The 25,572-nt window shown below is 39.7% G+C and overlaps 1 protein-coding gene and 1 long non-coding RNA gene across 4 annotated transcripts in view; one reads left to right on the top strand and one right to left on the bottom strand.

The window, feature by feature from the left end:
* The first annotated feature begins 1,123 nt into the window (after positions 1 to 1,123).
* LOC102697765 (uncharacterized) lies at positions 1,124 to 13,465 on the top strand. Its single transcript, XR_011182307.1, has 5 exons — positions 1,124 to 1,271; positions 4,663 to 4,719; positions 5,001 to 5,124; positions 5,721 to 5,893; positions 5,987 to 13,465. It is a non-coding gene; the product is annotated as an uncharacterized lncRNA (long non-coding RNA).
* Positions 13,466 to 14,435: 970 nt separating this feature from the next.
* The window catches only part of edaradd (EDAR-associated death domain), a 23,593-nt gene continuing 12,456 nt past the window's right edge, over positions 14,436 to 25,572 (bottom strand). For all 3 annotated transcript variants that reach the window (XM_015363273.2, XM_015363272.2, XM_015363274.2), the window contains 5 exons: positions 24,284 to 24,342; positions 23,451 to 23,496; positions 21,985 to 22,055; positions 20,306 to 20,357; positions 14,436 to 18,547 (listed from right to left, as the gene is read on the bottom strand). In XM_015363273.2, coding sequence (XP_015218759.1) covers positions 18,162 to 18,547; positions 20,306 to 20,357; positions 21,985 to 22,055; positions 23,451 to 23,496; positions 24,284 to 24,342 — 614 coding nt within the window. In that variant the 3' untranslated portion in view covers positions 14,436 to 18,161. The remainder of the gene's footprint in view (positions 18,548 to 20,305; positions 20,358 to 21,984; positions 22,056 to 23,450; positions 23,497 to 24,283; positions 24,343 to 25,572) is intronic.

The following is a 25,572-nucleotide window of genomic DNA, read 5'->3' as shown; positions in this document are numbered from 1 at the left end:
CTTTTCTCATTAGCGATAATGTGAAATACAGTACATTAACCCTTCACCATAAGCTTCTTTCAGCAAGCAAGATGTCTGTTTCCCTACTAACATGTTTTCAGATAACTGATTCAAGCCTTTTTTTGTGATTCCTAGTTTCTGCAAAGACTGCAACTTTATTAAAGAGAAGTAACAAAGAAACAAGTCAGAGCTTGAGAGAGAAGCACAAATATTTAAGTGTAATATGAATCAAGAAGATTTCTTTTGCTCTTAGGGCCAAAATCCCACCTCTAGGCAAAATTACCTTGTTTTACAATACTCTGCTGTAGGCATGTAAAAACATATATATACCTCTCGGCTGAATTAATTTTTCATTTATTTTTATGGGTAGTGTTGGCTGTTTTCCCAGCAGCATATGCCTAAATCTGTCCCAGTAATAAAAATATCAGCAACCTTTTTTAAGACAATCATACAGTAATCAAAGGTTTGGGTACAATTCTCCTGTAGAGGCTTATTGTAGATATGCCTTTCCTAGTATCATTAGGTAAATCATCTTCTAGAGAATTAGGTCAACTGCCTCAAATATCAAGACTCTGTCTTAGTAGAGACAACAACTCATTAGTCAGGTTCGGGGTCAGCTGGAGTCGCCACTCTGTATCACTGCACAGGAGTGGAGTGGAGCTTTCAGCACTTTCACTCATGGCTGGCAATGACGTGAAGGTATTTTTTATGTGCGAATCAAAATCTTCGTGTCCCTTATGCTTTGTCTGGGGTGATCGTTTCAGGAACAGCAATAGTAACAGAATATTCTGGACATGCTCAGTGTCTAATTTGCTTATATACCAGATATCCTGGTTAGGACCTTGACCATTAAATGATCCACCTCTGATGCCCCTGATCTTGTCAATTAATGGCTCAGCTATTCAAAGAACGCAAGATCTGATTAGCCGCTTCGTTGCAGACCAGCAGAAACTCAGGATTCTCTGTCATTTTCCTAGAGAGCCACATTTTTTTAATAGGCTTTTTTGCCATGGCTTAGTGGGTGTTTCTGGATATCTGGTTTGGGCTGTCCCTGGTGAGTTCTCTGCTCACCTCCCTGGGTTTCGACTATCACCACCAGAATGTGGCTGTCCCCTCCCTGGGAAGGCAGGGACAGCAGAGGCAGAACCTGTTTGGTGGGTCAGGTGGAATGTCATTTAACTGGCAGAGGCTGCCTCTGAGACACAGTTGAAAGGATACTGACCCGACAACATCACTGCATCCCTTCAGGACACTTGGCAAGACGCTTAAAGGTAAGACTGAATGCATCTTGACTTTACGAAAGCTTCACAAAACTATATATAGGTACAGAGAGAAGCATTCGTGCTCTCTACATGAATAAATACGTTTATCAAGTCACTTAATTTGAGTAAATGCCATCTATTAAAGTAGATATTTTTCCTAGCAGTGATATCTCTTCTAAATTAAGTGAACACCCACGCAGCAAGAGATGTTTTAATTTTCTAAAAGATGTAGCTATAAGGTTTTGGCAACTGTATTTTAAATGAGCAGATTCACATGAAAGTCATCACTTTTCATGATAAAGCACTCAATTCATGTAAAAGAGGTAGTGCTAAAAATAAAAACAGCTCAGCTAAGTCGCTATAGTTATACATAAATAAAACGTGACTGCTTATAAAGAGGAATGTGTAAAACAAGCATTAAAGATAAAAGGAAACTGTCTCTTACTGTTGCAGTGTTATTTTATTGCAATACTTTTAAGTTTTACTTACTTTATATAATTAGAAATGTCACTACAGAATAAATTCTCAGCTACCATTTCCTTAAGCCTCCTTGCTAAAAGACACAACAACAGCATCCAGGCTGGAGTTTGATCCATCAGCAGGCAGCAGTGAAGTCCAGAGTGCTAACGATTACTCCACCCTGGAGAGCACGTGCACTGACACAGACAGCACACTTCCAATTCCCCGATCGAATCGATTTGTATACCTCTAGGGGTTTCAGGAGGTCTGGGGATATATCCAATTGTACAAGCAGCTAGTAGTACTGCCGTAAGCAGAGCTCTGGTTACTCTTTATTCTGTGTATTCCATAATCCTATAACCCACAAGTCAACTTAAATAAGCTGAGCGAAAGAAAATCCACTCGCAGGTCATGACAGTAAAGGAAAGGAGAAGACAGAAACTCGGGACAGATAAAGAGCAAACTGCTTTCCGTTTGTGGCTGGTGAATGTACTGTATACTTGAAGGACAAAAATATCCCACCCCTGTCCACTGCTGCACAGCTGGGGGTCTTATAACATTGCATTGATTCATTGAGCTTCTCTGTTTAAAAAACATTTTATTGAGGATTCAGTAAAAAATGTAAATAATTATCTAGCATTTAAGGAACATAAAATAATAAAAAGAAATGTTTACAAAGGGAAATTGGAAGTATTGGAAGTGAGATGTTTTTGGTGAAATGTGTTCATTTACATAGTATTTATGTTAGCATCTGAAACTAAACATTTCAAAAGAAAGGCAGTTTGGAAGAGTTTAGAAATTGTTTCATTTTTCAAATGTACAGAAATATATACAGTATATAGGTTATTCTTGTTTTATGAAGAAGAAACGTTTCTGTATTCGAGCAGGTTAGTAATTAAAAGTATTAAATTCAATATCTTAATCATTGCTGTGTCCTAAAGTCACTGGGTGCATCTTATTAAAACTGTCAGTGTGGTAAAAATAGTTTCAATTTTCACGATAAAAAAAGTCAATACTAGATCCTTTCAGGCAAACCATAATCATCAGCTCAGCTTGGTTCATCATATGACACTTCATCTGAATACAATAATAAGGAGCAGTGGGTGTGGTAGTGAAAGGTATGCATGGTACCTGGGCACACTGACATGAGCTCATACTTCCCCTCAGGCACTGGACCAACCAGTTTATTCTGTCCTGTTTGGTAATTCGGCTCAAGAACTTATCAGGTGTTTCACTGCAGCAGCCCTGAAGCTATGCCTTAAAAAACCACAGGACACAGCTGTCTGTAAGGCTGTCTACCTGCACGAATTTCAATTCCAGGCTTCGCATAGAATGCAGAAATATCTATGTACTGAATATACATAAATACAGGCAGAATTATATGTTTGTCATCGACAATGGAAAAACAAGCATTTTCAAAACATTATACTGACAATATTTCAAACTACATGTGTAATTGAATTAGGAAACTACACATCTGAGAATACAGATAATTCGTCGTTTACTTTGCACAGTTTTTATTATTGCTGTAAAGTGTTCTTGCAATAGCTGTCTATTACTATCATACACATGGGCAGCTTTAAACTTTGCTTAAGATTTTGCATTCAGTGTACAACATAGCAGCTAAAACATTTGCGTACCAAAGCAGAAAGGAAGAGAAAGACCTAGCAGTCCCTGGAGCAGGAGGGTAATTTGCAATAGCATCAGGAAATAAATGTTGTTGATGCAGGGTCTTCAGTACATACACTCTTGAAATTGAAAGGGAGGTGCCCGTGTCTCTCACTATATAAGCTGAAACTACATGAAAAGGGCTGTGAGCCAGCACTGCCAGGTGCACTTCATCAATGCTCAGCTACAGATGAAAACAATGCAGGGGCCGCATTCCTCTGGCATCAGAAATCAGCACATTCCCGATTTGTCTGATGGGCTCCTTGAGAACAAGACTTCCTTTCATTCCTTTTCTACCTGACCTGTGTGACCACCTCACAGAGCCAGAAAGGACTTGATCTCAATGTCCGATCTTCAGCTCCAGTATACTTTACCCCACATCACATTAGCACATTAGCTCTTGAAAGAAAAGGTAAAAGGAGAGTGTGTGTATAGAAATGCCTGTTTTAGGTAATTTGTGATATTATTCCTTGAAAATGCTTGAATTGCTAACAGAAATACAACTGGGTGAATCTGACTACATTGCTTTCTCCTTTGTTTAGCTGCTCTGTTTTACAGAGGATGTGGTTGAGTTAAAATAAGATGCTGCTGGTGACGTTTGCAGATAAGTCACATTATGCAGAAAAGGTTTCATCCCTTGTGAAACGAGTCCATGACGTTTATTTCATGAGTTAGGGTTTCTGACAGAATATGAATATTAGGAGCAGAAGTTACCCTTCTGTATTTGGAGAACATGACTAATGTGACCATACAAGGGGTTGGGTGTGTGCTGCAGGATGAGCTACTTGTATCTGCCTAAAGAAATGCTGCACTAATAGTCTCAGCTCAGGACCCTTTTAGTAAGTCTGCCACCTCTTTATTACCTGTGCTGGTGAAAGAATCATCACGAAACAAACATACAGCTGCCAGTCAGACGCAGTGCTCGAGAGTTACCTTGATTCAAAATAAAATGTCCCTATGACTCATTATTTATTTTCTTATGGACTGATTCCCTTTTGCAGTATAACACTTGCTATAATTAGTCAGTGGCTGTTGTTAGAAAAGGCGTGGGATTTTCTGAAAACGTTTATTGACCATGTTGGACATTTGACCACTGGGGGCTCAGACTAGGACTGTCACTGGGCTGAAGTTTGACAATAGTATAAACCAAATATCTGTACAAAACAATATACATTCCCACTTACATCAATTAGCATAGTATACCGGAAATCGAATACTTGAATTATTTAGGAACTTAACTTAACTTATGCTTTTTTGTTTTTGTTTCTGACAGCTTTCTACGAGAGGTTTCAAAAAGTCATGCAACTGTAATCAAAAGACTGGCATAATGGTAGGTAAACTATTTCTCTTGTATTACTTACATTCTTGTTATTAAGAGCAAGTACAACTTTAACACAGACAGCGTATGTTAAGGCCAGAAAGAGCAGTAAACATCCAAACTGTTTAAAAAAATAAAGAATGCTTTATAAGACACAAAAGCATAATTAAAAGTATTTGATTCAAAGCTCAATTGTTTCATCTGGTTTTCTTTACAGACTTGATTTCCAGTGCCATTGGTACCTCATATTCCAGCTAACCTTCAAAGCTCTCCATGTGTGTTTGATTTTCTAGAATGGACATAAGAGAAACCGGAGCTTCTCAGACAACCTGGTCCTGGAGGAGGCTGAGGAAGGAGGCATTGTTGTCGCAGACATCAAAGATGATTCACTTGCTGCAGCCCGTGGTCTCAAAGAGGGTAAATCAGCCACCCATCCATTTTCTAACCCCCTTATCCAAGTCAGGGTCATGAAGAAGCCAGAGCCTAGCTCAGCAAGAAATAGGCACAAGTCAGGATACACCCCAATATATCGCAGGGCAGACAGACACAGACGCACACACTCACACCAGGGCCAATTTTTCCAGAAGCCAATTAAGCTACCAATACATATTTGAACTGCAGGAGGAAACCAGAGCACCCACTGGAGACCCACACAAACAAGGAGAGCGTAGAAACCTTATATGAACAGCACCCCACTTCCGAAACTGAACCGAGCCCCGTGAGGTAGCAATGCTAACCACTGCACTACTGTATCACCCAAAACAGGTTATGTAACTCATTATTACATGTCAAATGATAACCCATTAGTAATAAGCAACCCTTTGAAATGTACCTATTTATTTCCCTTACAATATAATATTTAAGGTAATTTTTTGATTATCGATTACATTAGAATATTACTTTTTAAAAAGATCTAAAATCATAGTTTATTGCACACAAATGTCCTTTTGTTAATCTATAAGAATTTAAGTATGTCTTTTTAATTTGTGATTTTTTTAACCTTCCTTTCTTAGGGGATGAAATTGTTGGTGCTACCATCTTCTTTGACAACTTGAAGAAGGACGATGTGGTTAAGTTATTGAAAATGACTGAGCCTTACAATGCAAACATGAAAGTCCATACAAAACATGGTCAAAATGCTCCCAACAACATCTTTGGAATACCTGGCTTCAGCCCTTCAAATACAGTAAGTGCTGTTACATGTCATATACACTGTATTTTAATATTTCAAGTGTTTGCACTTGTCTGTTTGTTTACATGTTCTGTCTTTTCTTTCTAGGGGCCTGTGGATGTTGGCTATAACAAACTATTCAACAGTAAGATAAAAAAATACCTCAGACCTCAACAGTCTCTTGATGGAAGCTTAACACTACCAGGTACAAGAGTTAATGGCATCAATACACGACTGAACAAAAAACTGAAGAATACTGGAACAAATGTGTCATTGCCAAATCTGAGTGATCCTGATGTTTTGAATCTTCAGGGACCAAACTTAAAGGGAGGCATCAAAGATCCAGCTTCAACATACAAATGGCCCAGTATGAACATTACCAGTCCAAACACTCAAATACAGGGACCAGACCTGGACATTGATGCAGGCATGAAGACACCAAAGTTGAACCTTTCATCTCCGACGTTCAAGGGAGGAATCAATACACCTGACTCAGATATTAATTTACCCAAAGCTGATCTTAAAGGTCCAGATCTTGACTTAAAAGCTCCAAACCTTGAGATCAATCCTCCAAAAGGGAAATTCAATATGCCAACCTTTAAGAAACCTGAATTCGGTCTATCTGGACCAAAAGTCAAGGGACCAGACCTGGACATTGATGCAGACATGAAGACACCAGACTTGAACTTTTCAGCTCCTAAGATGAAGGGAGGATTCAATACTCCTGACTTGGATGTGAGTTTACCCAAAGCAGATCTTAAAGGTCCAGATCTCGACTTAAAGGCTCCAAACCTTGACATCAATTCTCCAAAAGGGAAATTCAATATGCCAACCTTTAAGAAACCTGAATTCGGTCTATCTGGACCAAAAGTCAAGGGACCAAACCTGGACATTGATGCAGACATGAAGACACCAGACTTGAACTTCTCAGCTCCTAAGATGAAGGGAGGATTCAATACTCCTGACTTGGATGTGAGTTTACCCAAAGCTAATCTTAAAGGTCCAGATCTTGACTTAAAGGCCCCCAATCTTGACATTGAAGCTCCTAAGGGAAAATTCAAAATGCCAACGTTTAAGAAGCCTAATTTTGGGTTCTCTGGGCCAAAAGTCAAGGGACCAGACCTGGACATTGATGCAGACATGAAGACACCAGACTTAAACCTCTCAGCTCCTAAGATTAAGGGAGGATTCAATACTCCTGACTTGGATGTGAGTATACCCAAAGCTGATCTTAAAGGTCCAAATCTTGACTTAAAGGCTCCAAACCTTGACATCAATCCTCCAAAAGGGAAATTCAAAATGCCAACCTTTAAGAAACCTGAATTTGGTCTATCTGGACCAAAAGTCAAACGACCAGACCTGGACATTGATGCAGACATGAAGACACCAGACTTAAACCTCTCAGCTCCTAAGATGAAGGGAGGATTCAATACTCCTGACTTGGATGTGAGTTTACCCAAAGCTGACCTTAAAGGTCCAGATCTTGACTTTAAGGCTCCAAACCTTGACATCAATCCTCCAAAAGGAAAATTCAATATGCCAACCTTTAAGAAACCTGAATTCGGTCTATCTGGACCAAAAGTCAAGGGACCAGACCTGGACATTGATGCAGACATGAAGACACCAGACTTGAACTTCTCAGCTCCTAAGATGAAGGGAGGATTCAATACTCCTGACTTGGATGTGAGTTTACCCAAAGCTAATCTTAAAGGTCCAGATCTTGACTTAAAGGCCCCCAATCTTGACATTGAAGCTCCTAAGGGAAAATTCAATATGCCAACGTTTAAGAAGCCTGATTTTGGGATCTCTGGGCCAAAAGTCAAGGGACCAGACCTGGACATTGATGCAGACATGAAGACACCAGACCTGAACTTCTCAGCTCCAAAGATGAAGGGAGGATTCAATACTCCTGACTTGGATGTGAGTTTACCCAAAGCAGATCTTAAAGGTCCAGATCTCGACTTAAAGGCCCCCAATCTTGACATTGAAGCTCCTAAGGGAAAATTCAAAATGCCAACGTTTAAGAAGCCTAATTTTGGGATCTCCGGGCCAAAAGTCAAGGGACCAGACCTGGACATTGATGCAGACATGAAGACACCAGACATGAAACTATCAGCTCCTAAGATGAAGGGAGGATTCAATACTCCTGACATGGATGTGAGTTTACCCAAAGCTGATCTTAAAGGGCCAGATCTTGACCTAAAGGCTCCAAACCTTGACATCAATCCTCCAAAAGGGAAATTCAATATGCCAACCTTTAAGACACCTGAATTCGGTCTATCTGGGCCAAAAGTCAAGGGACCGGACCTGGACATTGATGCAGACATGAAGACACCAGACTTGAACCTCTCAGCTCCTAAGATGAAGGGAGGATTCAATACTCCTGACTTGGATGTGAGTTTACCCAAAGCTGATCTTAAAGGTCCAGATCTTGACTTAAAGGCCCCCAATCTTGACATTGAAGCTCCTAAGGGAAAATTCAAAATGCCAAAGTTTAAGAAGCCTAATTTTGGGATCTCTGGGCCAAAAGTCAAGGGACCAGACCTGGACATTGATGCAGACATGAAGACACCAGACTTGAACTTCTCAGCTCCTAAGATGAAGGGAGGATTCAATACTCCTGACTTGGATGTGAGTTTACCCAAAGCAGATCTTAAAGGTCCAGATCTCGACTTAAAGGCTCCAAACCTTGACATCAATTCTCCAAAAGGGAAATTCAATATGCCAACCTTTAAGAAACCTGAATTCGGTCTATCTGGACCAAAAGTCAAGGGACCAGACCTGGACATTGATGCAGACATGAAGACACCAGACTTAAACCTCTCAGCTCCTAAGATGAAGGGAGGATTCAATACTCCTGACTTGGATGTGAGTTTACCCAAAGCAGATCTTAAAGGTCCAGATCTTGACTTAAAGGCTCCAAACCTTGACATCAATCCTCCAAAAGGAAACTTCAAAATGCCAACCTTTAAGAAACCTGAATTGGGTCTATCTGGACCAAAAGTCAAGGGACCAGACCTGGACATTGATGTAGACATGAAGACACCAGACTTAAACCTCTCAGCTCCTAAGATGAAGGGAGGATTCAATACTCCTGACTTGGATGTGAGTTTACCCAAAGCTGATCTTAAAGGTCCAGATCTTGACTTAAAGGCCCCCAATCTTGACATTGAAGCTCCTAAGGGAAAATTCAAAATGCCAAAGTTTAAGAAGCCTAATTTTGGGATCTCTGGGCCAAAAGTCAAGGGACCAGACCTGGACATTGATGCAGACATGAAGACACCAGACTTGAACTTCTCAGCTCCTAAGATGAAGGGAGGATTCAATACTCCTGACTTGGATGTGAGTTTACCCAAAGCAGATCTTAAAGGTCCAGATCTCGACTTAAAGGCTCCAAACCTTGACATCAATTCTCCAAAAGGGAAATTCAATATGCCAACCTTTAAGAAACCTGAATTCGGTCTATCTGGACCAAAAGTCAAGGGACCAGACCTGGACATTGATGCAGACATGAAGACACCAGACTTAAACCTCTCAGCTCCTAAGATGAAGGGAGGATTCAATACTCCTGACTTGGATGTGAGTTTACCCAAAGCAGATCTTAAAGGTCCAGATCTTGACTTAAAGGCTCCAAACCTTGACATCAATCCTCCAAAAGGAAACTTCAAAATGCCAACCTTTAAGAAACCTGAATTCGGTCTATCTGGACCAAAAGTCAAGGGACCAGACCTGGACATTGATGTAGACATGAAGACACCAGACTTAAACCTCTCAGCTCCTAAGATGAAGGGAGGATTCAATACTCCTGACTTGGATGTGAGTTTACCCAAAGCTGATCTTAAAGGTCCAGATCTTGACTTAAAGGCCCCCAATCTTGACATTGAAGCTCCTAAGGGAAAATTCAAAATGCCAACGTTTAAGAAGCCTAATTTTGGGTTCTCCGGGCCAAAAGTCAAGGGACCAGACCTGGACATTGATGCAGACATGAAGACACCAGACTTAAACCTCTCAGCTCCTAAGATGAAGGGAGGATTCAATACTCCTGACTTGGATGTGAGTTTACCCAAAGCTGATCTTAAAGGTCCAAATCTTGACTTAAAAGCTCCAAACCTTGACATTAATCCTCCAAAAGGGAAATTCAATATGCCAACCTTTAAGAAACCTGAATTCGGTCTATCTGGGCCAAAACTCAAGGGACCAGACCTGGACATTGATGCAGACATGAAGACACCAGACCTGAACTTCTCAGCTCCTAAGATGAAGGGAGGATTCAATACTCCTGACTTGGATGTGAGTTTACCTAAAGCTGATCTTAAAGGTCCAGATCTTGACCTAAAGGCTCCAAACCTTGACATTGAAGCTCCTAAGGGAAAATTCAAAATGCCAACGTTTAAGAAGCCTAATTTTGGGTTCTCCGGGCCAAAAGTCAAGGGACCAGACCTGGACATTGATGCAGACATGAAGACACCAGACTTAAACCTCTCAGCTCCTAAGATGAAGGGAGGATTCAATACTCCTGACTTGGATGTGAGTATACCCAAAGCTGATCTTAAAGGTCCAAATCTTGACTTAAAAGCTCCAAACCTTGACATCAATCCTCCAAAAGGGAAATTCAATATGCCAACCTTTAAGAAGCCTGATTTTGGGATCTCTGGGCCAAAAGTCAAGGGACCAGACCTGGACATTGATGCAGACATGAAGACACCAGACTTAAACCTCTCAGCTCCTAAGATGAAGGGAGGATTCAATACTCCTGACTTGGATGTGAGTATACCCAAAGCTGATCTTAAAGGTCCAAATCTTGACTTAAAAGCTCCAAACCTTGACATCAATCCTCCAAAAGGGAAATTCAATATGCCAACCTTTAAGACACCTGAATTCGGTCTATCTGGGCCAAAACTCAAGGGACCAGACCTGGACATTGATGCAGACATGAAGACACCAGACTTGAACTTCTCAGCTCCTAAGATGAAGGGAGGATTCAATACTCCTGACTTGGATGTGAGTTTACCCAAAGCTAATCTTAAAGGTCCAGATTTTGACTTAAAAGCTCCAAACCTTGACATCAATCCTCCAAAAGGGAAATTCAATATGCCAACCTTTAAGACACCTGAATTCGGTCTATCTGGGCCAAAAGTCAAGGGACCAGACCTGGACATTGATGCAGACATGAAGACACCAGACTTGAACTTCTCAGCTCCTAAGATGAAGGGAGGATTCAATACTCCTGACTTGGATGTGAGTTTACCCAAAGCTGATCTTAAAGGTCCAGATCTTGACTTAAAGGCCCCCAATCTTGACATTGAAGCTCCTAAGGGAAAATTCAAAATGCCAACGTTTAAGAAGCCTAATTTTGGGATCTCTGGGCCAAAAGTCAAGGGACCAGACCTGGACATTGATGCAGACATGAAGACACCAGACTTAAACTTCTCAGCTCCTAAGATTAAGGGAGGATTCAATACACCTGACTTGGATGTGAGTTTACCCAAAGCTGATCTTAAAGGTCCAAATGTTGACTTGAAGTCCCCAAATCTTGACTTAAAAACTCCAACTCTTGACATAGATGCTCCTAGGGGAAAATTCAAAAAGTCATCTCTTAAAATGCCTGACTTTGGGCTCTCTGGACCAAAAGTAAAGGAACCAGATATGGATATTCAGACATCAAACATTAACGGAGACTTTGATATGTCTTTTTCCAACACACAAAGTCACGATGTCAAATTACCAAAAGGTCAGTTAAAAGTGCCAAAGTTTAAAATTCATAAGCTACCTGATGTTGAGCTTGATTTCAGTCCACCTGAACTGTTAAGAAATGCAGATTTGTCTACTCCAGGAATTGAAGGTCCCAATGTTGATATGAAGAGGCCTAAAGTTGATATCCCTGACATTGACCTAGAGGTTCCAGGAGGAACACTAAAAAGGCCAAAATTCAAGCTACCCTCATTTGGAACTTCACAAAAAAAGCCTAAGGGACCAGAGCTAGATATGGATGCAAAGATCAAAACACCCAACATTGACAAGTCGGCACCAAAAATAAAAGGAAGTTTTGGTGTGCCAGAAGTTACTAAGCCAGAGATGACCTTCTCTTCTAATCTGCACACAGATCTAGATCTGAAAAGTCCCAAACTCCCAGGAGATATAGATCTATCTGCACCACAAGTCCAAAGCAATATAAAGGGACCGAGCTTTGACGTAAATAAGTCTCAGGTAAAAGCTGGGTCTCAAAAAGCAACAATTAACCTCCGCAAATTTCTTTCAAGATCAAAACCAGATTTAAATATGGATACTGGTGACGGAATTCCAAACACAGACTGTTCTGTCCCACAAGTAAAGGGAGCTATAAGTACTCCAAAACTTGACATGAGCTCACCAAAGGGGGATTTTGCTTTTAATATTTCTGATTTAGACCTTGATGGTCCTGATTCAAACTTAATGAGTTCTAGCTTAAAGCCCTCATTTACCTCACCTAAAATGTCACATTTGGATCGTGATATGGATCTAAATATATCCCCCCCAAAAGCTGGCATTAATGCCACTGTGCCATCCCTCCGAGGGGAAATCACAGATCCAGATTTGAATGTCAGTCTACCTAATGCTCCACATATTGAAGCACCACACGCAAACGTTTCTTTCTCTAAGACAAATGCCCCTTCCTTTGATGGTTACATCTCCAATCTTGGAAACCTTGGTCAGAGGCTAGAAACCGCATCGTCCAAAATAGACATTAATGCAAGACTTCAGAAATTTAAGGGCTCTAGATCACATCAAGCAGCAGAAGTCAGTGAAGAGTTGTAATCAAAGGTCACCTTGTACTTTCTGGAATATTAAAGGCAAACACAGCACACCTGATCTTCAAACCATTTCCTGAAGCTGCAAAAGGGGAACATTTAATGTCATTAAGCCTGTTCTGGGAAGTGGGGAATTGCTTGACCATCTAGTCCCCAATGCAAATACTGCAAGTACTTGTGAAGCTGATGACAAAGAGGATACGCTTTTTTCTAGTCTTTCTAATGTGCGTAATTATGTTAATAATAAAGCGTTGTCAACTGCAGAGGAAAATTCTGAATGTTTAGAAAAGCTTGTACTGTTCCCAAATGGCTTATGAAGGTTGAATAAAAACAAATCTCAGAAGCTTACAAAAACACATTGTGTAATAGTTTTAAAATATTAATCTTTAAATTATGTACATATGGTTGACTACAATTCATAAATGCACTTTTTGCTAGCTAGTAATCATATACTTCATCCTATTCTCTCTATATATATTATATAAATGTATGTATTTCTCTTTGTATATAATGATTCTTGGTAATATTACTGTATGTTAGATTGTATTGTCTATACAGCATATAAATTGTGGAACTCCTAAGTTTAAACTTTCCTTCTGCTGTTAATTACAATGTCAAATTAAACTTGCTGCATGAAAGCATATTTCATTCTTTGAACTGCAGAAATATGGTATAATGGAAGAAAATGTAGTAAAGGGTACCTCAGTTCAAACAAATGTACACCTCTCTTTTTGTGTTTGTTTTACCATGTTTACTTTAAAACAATATAGAACTACCAATAAAATTTTACAAAGTTCCATTCCTCATTTTCTTTTAATTCTATTTACACGTGTGCCACTTTGTGGGGATTTCTGATGCTAAACTGTTTTTAAATAACCTTGACAGCAAAATATTTGAGAGATATAAAACCATACTGTGTTAATAAAACACCATTATTAGTATATCACAAGTGACAGGAAGTGTGTATTTCAGGGAACAAAGTGCCCACTAATACTTAGAACACTGTGGGGGCGATGACACTGAAATGAGAGATCAGTAAACACTTTGTACGTAACAAAAATCTAGGGCTCTAATATTGAAATTCTAAAATACTCAAGGATTTTAGTATTGATTGAAGGCTGTAAATATGAGGCCGGCTGTGGCAAAGCGACATCTTCTCTTCTCCAACGTCACACCTTGAGAAGAGTTCAGCATGTGGGTGCCCAAAGTCCTCACGTTCTTACATAGACACCATCTCTAGTACTGAGCAGCAGGGAAGGCGATTGTCAGGGCCGATGGGACTGATTTCACCTTTCTCTGCATGAGCCCAGCCATACTACGGTGAAATACACAAGAAGGGCACTTCACGCTGTCTCAGAGTATTTGCACCTTAGAATTTATAAAGTACAGATTTTACATTCTCTACAAAACAGACTACCTAAGTCTGAAATCAATGACAAGATGGCCATTTAAGAATTGCTTATTTCTGAAGAAAATTACACAAAAAGTGTTTTTTGAACTGCTTAACATACAGTAACATCTATTTATAACTCCCACAAAGGTTTACTGAAAAACTAAACGGGATCTGCAGGTGAATAGTTTTGAATTCGTATTGTACATTATTTCCAAATCAAACATGTGAACATACAAATGTTAGTTAACAAAACCGCTTGTTAATATAAGCTTATGTAGTATCTTCCATTGACCAAGAGATCACTGCAACTTGATGGACAATTAATTTGAATTTTGCTTGTATTACATTTCCCAGGACCAATGTACAATACATGCACTAACAGAAAACCATTTTTAATTGCACTTTTAATTTTCACATGTACAACTTTTGCAAAGTAATTAAGCAGTGAAGACATGATCAACTGTATGGCAATTACCTGTTAATACAGAGCACAAGATGAAGAGACAGCAATAAATATGACCTACTGTATGTTTTCTTGAAGGAGAAAAATGGAATGTTTTGTATGAAGCAACATAGTCATACATTGGTGCAAGAAGTAAATTATAAAACATTTCTTAGAAAAAATTAAGAAATCAGCAGAGATAAATTTTAAGATAAGGCATTTTGAACACACAACATACTTATAGTTGTTACCCAAGAAGAAAGTAAGACCCAACCTCAGCCTTTAATATCACAATGGCACAGATTTTACCTGATACGTAATCTTGTAGAACAACTGAAGTTACAGTGATCAGCCTCGTGAATCCTAGAAGCAAAATACGGATGTAGTTCTACTGTTTTTAAAGCAGCATACATGTTTTGCAGAGTCACTGTAATTAAGAATAAAAGCCAAATCCATAGAATCCAATTCATATAACAAATTCCTAATCACTGCACTTTATTTCCAGGCCTGGTCAAATGCACAAGCTGAAAACCCAAGCATGTGATACGAAGAGCAAAAATAAATTAAAAGAAAAAAAAAACATCCAGGACCCAGTCTGAAATGAAAAGCGTACAATCATCAAAATAATGCTATAACACCCCATTTCAACATTTCTTTTGCTTTTGCTTTTGTAGCTCTAATCTAATTATATAAATTGTTTCCATTACCCACGTGGAACACGTGTCATGTCCATAGCACCCACATACTGCTGTGATCCCAGGAAATAACAGGGCAGCAGGGAAACAGCCAAGCAGTGGTAACTGGGGAGTCCATCTTAAAGGGAATTAGAAACAATCCAAGGATTCGTACCCATAGTGTACATAAGGCCAAGCCTTTATGTGTTTCAATACTGTGCAAAACTGAGTATTTTCCTCCTGTATTTACTAATGAAAATTACTTTGACTTAGTTGCTTTTGACTTCCTTTTGGAGCTGCTATTATTATATAACAGAAAATGTTGGTTTAAATGATGAAACATGGTACTGTGTTAACAATCCAGCCAAATATCGTAGATAAGCTTAGGAACTCTTAAAGATAGTTGTAGAAAAATACTCCAGCCTTAACTCTTAGCCTGTCATAGTCCTGTCATATTACAAGTACTTTCCAAGCGGAAAAAACAAACTGATTATCTATTAACATATTCATCAGCTCTTCTAAGAGACAACTATTTTTTCAGATTTCCGTAACCCTTAATTTACACTGAGTAATGAAAAACAAGAAAGAGGTACCAATATAAGTGCATTTTGTTCTTTAGGAACTGTGACTGACTGGTACTGTGACCCCAAAACACTTGCTGTTTTCTTATTTAAAACTATTATTTACTGTAGTTTTCCTAGTGCTCATGCTCATCATCATCACTGATCCAGGGCCCCAGTCCTCGTGATGGGCTCCTTAATTTCTAAAACAAAAGTCACCTTTACCCACCTCCCTCCACAGCAACAAGCAAAGCAGTACCAGAGAGTAAATCCCAGACAGGTACTAGAAACTTGTTGCCCCGATCTAGAGGCACTCTAGTACAGTTACATAAAATGACTTATTCAGATCTTTGTGGTTAAACAAGCATACTGGTTTATGATGGTTTTCCTGAGCACTAATTCACTTTTTATTCCAGCAATGCGATCAAGTGGCCTCTACACCCTTTACAAGAAGGCTTGTGAGGATCTCAGCAGGTGACGATTTCAGCAGACTGGGACAGAAATTACTCCAAAGGTGGGGCACAATTATCGGGGCGCTGCCAGGAGTGAGGCTGCGATGAGTCAGGCAGGTGGCTCCTGTGACATGGTGGGGACCTGCAGGCTTGCATGGTGAAAGATGATTGGCTCAATGGAGGGGGGTAGGGTTACAGGAGCTCGTCTGCTCTTCCTCATTCTCCCTGTGCAGTACTAGGGCTGTTGTCGTAAGATGAGAGAGAGACAAACCAATGATCCCAAATGGCTCGGGGACAAAATTGCAAAATACAAAAAATGTTCAAGAACAAGAAGCACTTTACTCTTCAGGGGGGACCTGCATGGCTCAGTTTATAAATACTCTCTATTGGAATGCAGGTTGAACCCTATGGCCCAGATCTGGCTATATTATTAACCAGTTGTGACTGGGATTTCTCAAGATAATATAAGATCTTTATTGGCCATATACATTTTCTTGCATTAGGAATTTGTCTTTTCGAATACCCCAGCTTGCTCTCCATGAGACACACAGACAGGGAGAGAGAAGCTTGGGGTCAGAGCGCATGGTCAGCCATTTATACAGCACCCCTGGTGCTGTTGGGGTTAAGGGCCTTGCTCAGGGGCCCAACAGAGGAGGATTCCTCTGCCGGCCGGAGGATACAAACCGGCAACATTCCAGCCCAGATTCTGAGCCACAGAGCAACCGCTCCGCCCTTCTTTTATTTTAAAAAAAGGGCAGTGCAGTGTCACTGCAAGCAGCAGTAACAAAGATTCGCCTGAGTGCTGGTGGGTCTGGTCGCCCTTGTCATCCTCGGCTTGTCACGCAGCTGACTTTCTAGCCTTATCAATAAGAAATGCAACACTCCTCCAGTCCAAACTCTCTCTCCTGTTCAGGCCCTGCAGGGCTTACAACAAGGAAAATGTTGCATGGCTCCGACAAACTCATGGTTCCTGAGGAAACAGATCATGGTCCTCAGTGCCGCATGCAGATACCAAAGATGGTAGTGCTAAATCAAACTGTTTAATAATTAATGACTCCAAATTGAGAATATAAAAAGAAAACAGTGAATAAAAACTGGAAGCAAATACAATCAGGTATTCTACGGTTCAAGTCATTTCATTCAGCACAATCCTAATCCCTCCACATAAAATCAGTCTAAACCACTGATGGTTTCATGCAGTTCTATACTACAGTTATAATTTCAATTAACAGATGTTTTGACATTTCATCTAGATAAAGGAAAAAAATCTTTAATATTTACTTTGATCAATTTTCTTGTATACACAGCAAGGCTCAATACATCAGCTGATTCTTAAAGGTGAAAATTCCACCTGTGCTGAAAAACTGCACTCCATTCATTTCTCTTCTGAGTTATATGAGTAAGAAAAGCTGAAGACACTTCCCTGAAAGTCTGTGAACATTTTGGCATTTTTCTGGAACACAACAGCACTTATTCCACTGCTCAGAACTTAATCTGAAAGAAAGACTACTTTCTAATTCACCGTTTGCTCATGCATTGAGTCTCGAGACGTATCGTTTTACAGTAGTTGAAAGAAAGATATGCAGTAGCTTCTGAAGAGGAATACAGGTGATTCTTTCTTCCTCTGACATCAAGGCATACAGTCAGACAGACTTGCAGGAATCCAAATTAAGCTGAAATGTCCTGATGAACAAGCCCCAGTGATCTCCAACCTTGCTTCGGCATTAAGTTTTTAAACATGTCAGTTCATTGAAAACTCTTCACTGATGAGAAAACCACCCCCGAACTGTCTTTCTGTTGTTTTATTTTCCAGGTCACCAGGAAATATCAGATGGAAAAAAAAGTGTTTCCAGAAATCAATCATAGTTTACCTGTTCATTTTTTTCTAAATGCAAGGAAAAAATATCAACCCCACCAAAAAACAAACAGAAGCACTTCACAGAGATAAAAAGAGATAAAAGAGCAAATTCCCAGCTAACGGACTTTTTGCCACCTCTTGGGCCAGTCGTTCTTCACCCACTGCTGCAGTACATTCAGGACGTCAATCCTCTGGTACAGTCTGCAGAGCTCTGTCAGCTCCTTGACAGTCTTATCGTTGTTCCTCTGCAGGAACTCTTGGGTGGGGCTGTGCGTGGAGCCCTGTGTTCGGTGTTCCAGCAGCACCAGTTCATCATAGGTCATCCCCCACTTGCTGGCGAAGTTCTTCCAGTTCTTGATGGTAGAGTAGTTGGGGTCCAGCTTTAGTCGCAGTTTGTAGAGCAAGTCCTCATCGTTCATCAAGTCGCTTATCTTGGGCGGGGGAGCTGAGCAACAGCAAGTCTCACAGGGGCTGTCCTTGAACGGCAGTCGCTTGATGAAATCTGGGAGGAGCAGGATCACACAATGAAACACACGAGAGAAAAAAACCCCAGCTCATTCACAGAAACGCAGCACACTCGTGGTCTTCTAGGTCAGATGTTGCACAGTAATTATAAATAATATTGTCTTTAACTGCACTAATGTGTATTTTAGATGCCGTAAAGGGTGGGAAATCGCAGGTGTTTAATCCCTCTTGTCCTATATGTCCTGCCAATATTTCTTTGATTTTAAAAATTAATTTTTCAGCCACATTTTTGTTGCACCCATATACTGGTCAAAGAAACAGGGTCTTGTAATTCTTGACTATTTTAAATGAGTAAGACAGGACAATTATCAAATTAAATAAGAAAGGATAAGTCTTTAAAATTGGATTTTGGATAATACTTAAAGTCAATAATAATTTACTGAGGGGAATATACTATTTTGGAAAGACAGTGTTTTAATGAAAAACAGCAATACTGATACGAGATAACATAAGTACCTTTATTACTTAACAATCTTAACATCATTGCCCTGTTATAATTGGTCGTCCTCATGAAAAATATGCAGCATCTACAGTATCCACAATGAGCACATTTCAAGTAGGAGTATGAGTGGTGTTGCTTCGGGAGACTAAAACAGATGTCCATCATCTTGCCTGGCCAGAACCATCCCCAGACCTCAACCCCCATCACAAACTGCAGGAACTCATAGATTGCGCAATTCAATCCCACACACCATCACCCCTCATCATCCCAACCTCAACTGATAGTGATCCTGCAAGAAGAATGGGATGAACATAGAATGCAAATATTTCAAACTTTTGTGGAATCCATGGTGCATCCTAAGCTGTTGTTTCTGCCTGCAGTCTCCAAACACATTTTAAGAGAAGGTTAACATCTTGGCAAGTACATAGACAAATTAAATGCTTAACAGAAGGCAGGATCCTTTAACCTGCTTTCTATTATATGAAATTCAGGTCACATGCCGTTTAGCATGTAACAGAATTCAAAAATAGATTTAAATATTTTTGTATTTCTTGTGGATTTCTAGTCATCATTGTAGAAAAGCGAATGTATTTATTTGTGGAGATAGACATATCATCACTTCAGGTCTCTGCACAGTGAGCTACTCGGGAAGCTCATGTTGAGTTCTATGGCTCTCGCTAGTTTCATCCTGGTGCATGTCACCGACCAACTGTGACCAGGATTCTCCCAGCAAGAGCGCACCATTGGCAGAGCTCCACCTGTGTATGGTGGACGTTAGCCTTTGTTCTCCAGGCTCTTGTGACTTCCTACGAGCTTGCAGGCTTACAGTGACATCACTGAGAGACACACTGGTCCTCCAATCAGGAGCTAGCTCTCCTGAAAAGCACTAGTGGAGCCTGCAGCATGTAAAAAAGATATACGACTTTTCCACTGTGGCAATTAATTGGCGATTAAAAATGAAAACCATACTAAGTCATACCCTAACTTACATATCCACCTATTACAAGCGAGGATTGCGGCTGCCTGGAGCCTATTCCCCAAGCAAGACAGGGCTACACCAGTCCATCACAGTACACACATGTGAAAAAGGACAAATTAGAGACAACAATTAACCTTATCTTTGAAAGGTGAAAGGACACCAGAGCGCCCACACAGACAATACGAAAAATAAAACACACTTTTCGAATCCATAACACACAAGGAAAGTCTCTCAACATTAATTTAATATTTTAGGACTTAAGGGAATGGACTTCTGCTTAAAAGTATCTTCCTTGTAAAATGGGTTTTCTTTACCTGTTGAAGAAATTGTTTCTGTATAAAAGCAATGGCTCTCATTGTCTTCTGGCTGCAAGAAAGAAACATGTTCTTTTAATATTATCCACTGGTAAAGGTCTATAGATTCAAAACAGTGAAATGCAAATAGTTTTCTTACGTAATGAGACATACGTAGCAATTCAAATCTGCATAGTAACATGTAGAGTAAAGCACACCTAACAGGACATTCAATAAAAAATAATGGTTTGTATAAAGACCTACACTTTTACTGAAATTTCACTCCAATTACTAATGAAGCCATACTTATTTACAGCAGTAAATGCCAGAGAAAAAATATTTTTGTGCTGTTGTTTGCTTGCTTAGGTACGAACAGGTTTCATCACATTATGACTGAAAACATCTTTTTAAACTGAAAAGACTTAGAATTCTAATGTTCCAGTTCAGTTATGCAAAATACAATTTTAATTTAGGGGAATTATTCATTAGTCCCTAATGAAGTTTTAAGCATGTCTGGGAAAAGTTCAAAGCCTAGCCTTACCCACCTCTGCAACCCTATGTGAAAACATCTCATTTCTAGCTTAAACAACCGAATTCAGATCATGCTTCCACGCTGCCTTAAATGAGGTTTTGACTAAACCAATGAATGGAAAATTAGCAAAAGTTTCTAAAATGTTTCTAAAAAGTCGGCCATTTACAGCAGGTGACTTCCTTTGCCTTCCAAAAATGCCTGAGCTGTCACATTTTCCAATTCATTAGTGATCACAACAACAGGCCCAAGGCTAAACTGCATATCATATCTATCTGGCAAAACTACTGAGATTATATCTGAAACTGATATTTAAATTACATGTGATAGGACAGCAGGTTCAGACAAGATGCCTGTCCTTATCTGAACTACAGTACCCAGAAAGCTATTGGGATTGATCCGCCACCCTCGGCCACCAGACTAACCGGGTCAACCTTATGGCTGCCTTCTGAGTCCAGTTCTCCGGGATCTGCTTATTTACAGATCCTGTTATGGCACTTTCCTGCTAGGTTTGCCAGATACATTATATTGCTAGTCCACCTCATGGCACAGACATATTAATACTGAAGACAAATTAGAAATGAATGTTAACTAAGACATTATGTATTGTTACTGTGGGGAAAATCATTAAATGACATCCATATCAACTGTAAAATATTTAATATGATTTGCTTGGAATTTCCTTTCAATATACCATATTAATAAAACACTTTTAGACATTTTCTGTGACATACAATTGCTTTGAAATGCTAACTATTCTAAAGGTATTGCACTTAATTATCCACCTATTACCAGAAAGCCTCTTTTTCAGTAAATTGGAGCCTTTGCCAGCAGCACAGGGCACAAGGCAGGACTGCAGCCAGTGCAATGTGCCCATGTCACAAAACCTAGATGGAAAAGGGAAGACCATGCAAATCCACAAACAGGCTCCAGCTCCACTTAGTTATCTGAATCGCTATAGAATGGGAGCATGAAATGTTTCTGAAAAAATCTACCTATTTTATAATGCTTAAAATACAGAGTCGGAGAGGCTGTGTTATAAATAAAGCTGATATGGGATTTTAGCTGAAAACCAAAGCCTTATCTCCTACCATCATCTCCTATCTTTCAGTACCCTTGTCCACTTTCTGGAAATGAACAGACACTTCCTGTAACAATTAACTTCCCTTACCTGGGTTATTCTGTGCGACTGAGACATTAAGTAGCCAGGCTTAACAGAGGCTACTTCCATTGTCACTGCATCTAGTGGGCCAGGAGAGCAAAGAAAAACAAATAATTGTTAGATAAAGAACAAGGAAACTAATTCCCTACAATCATCAAAACATTTTTCTTACAAGCATGGTTAATACAAGGCTTAAACATGAATGGATGTCTTGGTGTTACCTAGATAAGCTGGATTGTGTATTGTAGTTGTAATTGGTTTCTGTTAGTCATGTTTAAAATGGACTTTTCTTTTCACGTAGCAAGCTGAAATCAGAACTGCTGTTGTACAAGATGTTGCAGCATCAGAAACACAGGGGGGTCGTGTGCCTTCAGAATTTTAGCGTTTCAAGGTAGGAACTCATTCTTACTAAAAAGCCTGATGGGAAAATCACTATAGAATTAGTGTCCTTCAAATGAACTAGGAAGAGCGCTCCTGTGAACAGTAATGGGGATCAACTCAGTTACAGATTGGAAGAGTACCTACAGAGCAATTGAAGCTTTGACTCTGATAATTAGTTCCTCAGTTTTGTACCGTCATCACGGTCAATAAAATGAGATCAAGTACAGCTTTAGTATTGCTCAGGTACCGCAGACAGTACCTCACCAGCCCAGTTCATTCTGACAGCATTTGGTCTGACGCCTGCTTCACTTATCAGATCACAAAATTGTATTGAAGATTTTTTTTCCCCACAATACATCATGAGGGGGAAATCCAGGCTCGTGCAAATAAAAACGAATGTTTATGCGAGAGGAAACTGTGAGCAAACAGATACAATTAAAAATTATTGAACTTCTGAATTTATGTTTCATATTTTATAGATAGGGAAACGTGATACTTAAATATTTATAAGTGCGACAGGTCTTAACATCCTGAAATGTTCTGCGAACTATAATTAATTACAGTCATCCCTCGCAAAATCAGCGATAAATTGACCACCCTCAAAACTTCTTTTCTTTGCAGAAACGTCGTGACAGGGGAGCTGCTGCTTTTTTTCCTTCCACTTCTTGAACATCACATGGTACGGCTCGAAGACCTGTCCCAGTCGCCGAACGATTTTAACGCTCCTTTCCACTGAAGGGCCCAGGTGAAGTGTCCTGTCCTCCGGTCCCTGGAGGTCCTGGCATAGAGCTGCAAAAGACTTGGGTATCCATTGCTGTTCTTCCCCGTCCTCTTCACTGGCGTCAAGGTCTTCCTCTGTTAGCTCATCTTTGAGCTCCCCCAGCAGCTCTTCCACTTCCCCAGGTTTCATGTCAGAGGATGGTTAACGGATGCGAAAATACGCCACGCACGCCGTCGCCTGCCTGTACATCCCATGAAAGTTTTTTTGCGGGGGGGTGACCCGCGAATTAACGAAACCGCGAAAAGCGAGGGATGACTATATTATTTATTTATAGCAAAACACACAGACAGAAATATTTGACTAATATCCTTACCTTTGGGTATAGCGGTGTCTTGAACTGGATATTTTGACTTCAATGACTGCAGGAATTCGGAAAAAAAGTATTCAAATAACTGTTGTCACAGGATAAAACAAGATATATCTGACTTTGGCACACCAAGTTGTTTTTTTTCCCCCAACAGCGAAATAACAGTTCTCGAGTGATAGTCTGGGCTGTTTTACTTTTTTAAGTTTTGAACATTTTAACCAAGACACGAGAAGTAAGCAAAAAAAAAGTCAAACAGGCTGAGAACGAACAAAAAACACAAACTTGCAAAAAGCACAAAATCTGCTTGTTAAGAATAGAACAGTCAAAATCACTGATGGAATCACAGAATGACTGGATGTATAAAACATCAGAGATACACTGAAAACTATTCTTTTTTCAAAACATTCAAGAGAGAGATCTAATGTTATGGAACTGCTCCAGAGTGTTTGTTCTATAGAAACGAACCTCTGCGTTGTGACTGAGGAAATCATCTCATGAAGGTCTAAAACAGTGTACGTGCTGTTTCCTTTGACTGAAAGTCTCATCTTCTTCATATTTTGCTGTTTCAGTTCTCACTAAACAGCTGGTTTCGGATTGTACCAGTTCAGTACAGTAACAAATTTAACTTGATGACATAATGCAAGGTTCTCAAGAGACTCAAGTCTAAAATTATTACATAAGAATTTTAAAATGAGTATAAAAATTATTTAACTTTAGCTCTAGATTCATTCTTTAATCACAATTATGATTAGATTTGGAGACTTAATGCAAATAGCAGTAAGCTTGGTGATGTTTTCTGAACACCACCTACCCCCCTTTATGGAAGAAATTACTCATACCATTTCTGCTGCAATACTACTGGGATCTGTGTCTTCCACTGGTCCACTGATGATATGAGCTGGAAAGATAAATGAATTGACATTATTGTACGGAAGCAGAATCCTCAAGAAACCCTTAGAAAGAAAATGAAAGTTTGTGACTGCACTGGAGGTGTTCATGTAGTTTTAGACAATTAATGATCAGAAAAATCTGGAAAACATGTTGACTGTACTGAATCAGCAATAGCTGGTCTAATGAAGTCATTCACAGCTCACAGCTGTAGTCACAAGGATTTCTGCCTGAGATATGTTTGTTTAGGTAGTACAGTTTTTTACATTCTGTCCACAAACCCACTCCATCCTTAGTGTGTACTGTATGACATACAGAATGGGTTGTACGGATATGAGAGTTCAAATCTCACTCTGTGTATACATAGACTGTACCAATGAGTTGTATGCATTTGAGAATTTCAAATCTCATTGAAAAATTCTCACTCTGTATACACACACACACACACTTAAAATTATGATTCACACACTTATCACACAATCATTCTCCTGGGTTTTTTTTACTCAGCCCCATGAAACTAAAGCAAATTGTCATCTTCTTGAGCCAAAGGTACAGCAAAGAATCATTTTCCCAACATTTTCTAATTCTTGCTTTTCAAAGGAGACAAAATTAGAAAGTGGCAGTAACTTCCGCTATTACCTAAAAGTCCCATAATCTGCTCTATGGGTAAGTAACTTTCCCCACCTCCTGCTGTTCGGCGGTGGTGTCCTGTGTGTCATCATAGGGGAATCCTGTGATCAGGGAAGTCAAGATTCTGGGCTGTAGCAGCCACAGAGGCCTCTATGGTGAACAAACCCTCACTTTCCAAATTAATACTTTTCTGGGGGATGCAAGAAAGTTCTTGTAGGCAAGGCCTACAAGCATTTTCAGCTATCTGGGCCAACATATAAAAAAATACATCTTTGAAGACAGAAAACAAATTCTTGCCGGCTGTTTTTTGTTTTTGTTCCCTGTATATTTATGTCAGGTGAGTGGACACAGAAAGAGATAAAAGAAATCTGATGCACAGAACCCGAGACCAGAAACAGAATAAAAAACAAAAGGCAGTGTGCACTCAAATAACAGTCCCTTACATCTAGATCGGAATTACAAGATTGGTCTCAAGGTGAAATGTTAATTACAAAACTAATAAGTGGTGGCACACGTAATTAAACACAAGCCTGAACTATTTGTTTTTAAGGGAGAAAGACACATCCCAAGAAGCAAACCTGAAGAGGAATAAAAGCTGCATCACTATGAC

Source organism: Lepisosteus oculatus, chromosome 17 (genome assembly GCF_040954835.1).
Source record: "Lepisosteus oculatus isolate fLepOcu1 chromosome 17, fLepOcu1.hap2, whole genome shotgun sequence".
In the NCBI taxonomy this organism is placed as follows: domain Eukaryota; kingdom Metazoa; phylum Chordata; class Actinopteri; order Semionotiformes; family Lepisosteidae; genus Lepisosteus; species Lepisosteus oculatus.
This window is presented reverse-complemented; position numbering and strand designations above follow the sequence as displayed.